Source organism: Branchiostoma belcheri, unplaced genomic scaffold (genome assembly GCF_001625305.1).
Source record: "Branchiostoma belcheri isolate BF01 breed outbred unplaced genomic scaffold, Haploidv18h27 scaffold154, whole genome shotgun sequence".
NCBI classification, from domain to species: domain Eukaryota; kingdom Metazoa; phylum Chordata; class Leptocardii; order Amphioxiformes; family Branchiostomatidae; genus Branchiostoma; species Branchiostoma belcheri.
This window is the reverse complement of record NW_017802980.1, coordinates 342,363-343,690: the sequence shown is the minus strand read 5'-3', so window position 1 is coordinate 343,690 and position 1,328 is coordinate 342,363. Positions and strand designations below refer to the sequence as shown.

The window sequence follows — 1,328 nt, the reverse complement described above, 5'->3', positions numbered from 1 at the left end:
AATACAAGCAGACAGACAGATGGACGGACAAACAGACAGACACACCAAAACAAAACCTCTTGCTAAATGGAGGTAAAGCTAGTGAACACCACATATTAACGCTCCACTGGACACTTGTTGCCTGCAGGGATGCTGATGTCTGGGGTTCAGATGCTGCTGTTTGCAGGACTCATCAACCTGTTCTTCAGGTCCTACTTCCTCTTTCAGGTAAGAACAGCTAGCTTACAGCAGGGTAGTTACAAATGTATCTCAATCATTGTTAAATTTTTATCTTAAGTATTTTTTTTTAAACTGTAGAGTTCTATCACAGTAATAGCCATGAAATATTCCTGTGTTTTCCACCACCTCCCAGGCACAGCTGTATGTGGGACTGGCCATCTTCTGTGCCTTTGTGCTGTATGACACCCAGCTGATCGTGGAGAAGCGCCGCCGTGGAGACACTGATTACATCTGGTGAGTGGAGTAGAACCACAGGCTGCAGTACCTCACTGGATCACTAGGGAGAGCTGCTGTCACAAGTTGCTGAAAAAATGACCACTTTGCCTGGTTTATATAATACCAAAACTACATGTATTAGCTGCCGAGTTGCTTTCAATCTCTGCAAATAGTGGAGAGAACTATTTGAAGAGATCTAAAATAGGTTTGGTAACTAGGCTAACCTTACATTGCAAAAGCTACAGTACTAAATATCAGTGCACAACCAAATTTTCTGAGACAGTTGTTTCATGGCCTAGTGCATGTAAAAAACTGACAGAAGGGTTTCAGGGCACAACTTTAAGCACATTAAGCTGTAGCCTGTTGTCCAAACCTATGTTTTAGCTTGAGTTTCTTTCTTTCTCTGTCACCAGTTTTGGACACCAGGCTACAGCTTAATGTGCTCACATGTGTTATAAACAGCCTGCCTGAAATGTGTTTTTGTTACCTCCATGAAAAATGGAGGTATTGTTTTTGGCGTGTCTGTCTGTATGTATGTATGTATGTGTGTGTGTCTGTCTGTCTGTCTGTCTGTGTTTCCGCAACTTTGTGGTCAGCATAACTTCAGAACGCCTTTACGGATTATGATGATATTTGGTATGTTGGTTAGTCTTAGGAAGACAAACGTCAAGGTCAAATATGGGCCTCCTGGTGGATGACCTTGGTACTGCAGCAGAACTTCCGGTTTTTGTATCTTTTGTCCTGAACATGCTATGGTCTTGATGTTTTGGTGACAGATTGCTTTTCCTGTCAGGAATAAGTGGTGTGAGTTTGGTCTCCCTAGCAGCTTGTTCTGGAACTGCAGGGCACTTTCTGGCGAAATGTTTAAAAGCCAATAAGTCCAGATAGGAACA

The 1,328-nt window shown here is 42.6% G+C and overlaps 1 protein-coding gene across 5 annotated transcripts in view; it reads left to right on the top strand.

The window, feature by feature from the left end:
- LOC109465613 (bax inhibitor 1-like) overlaps positions 1–1,328 on the top strand; it is a 79,243-nt gene that overhangs the window by 74,761 nt on the left and 3,154 nt on the right. Inside the window, exons 6-7 of one of the 5 annotated variants that reach the window (XM_019762974.1) lie at positions 128–207; positions 353–477. In XM_019762974.1, coding sequence (XP_019618533.1) covers positions 128–207; positions 353–457 — 185 coding nt within the window. In that variant the 3' untranslated portion in view covers positions 458–477. Of the gene's footprint in view, positions 1–127; positions 208–352; positions 480–1,328 lie in introns of those variants that run through there. The other 4 variants (XM_019762973.1, XM_019762972.1, XM_019762976.1 and 1 more) reach the window with 4 other exon arrangements.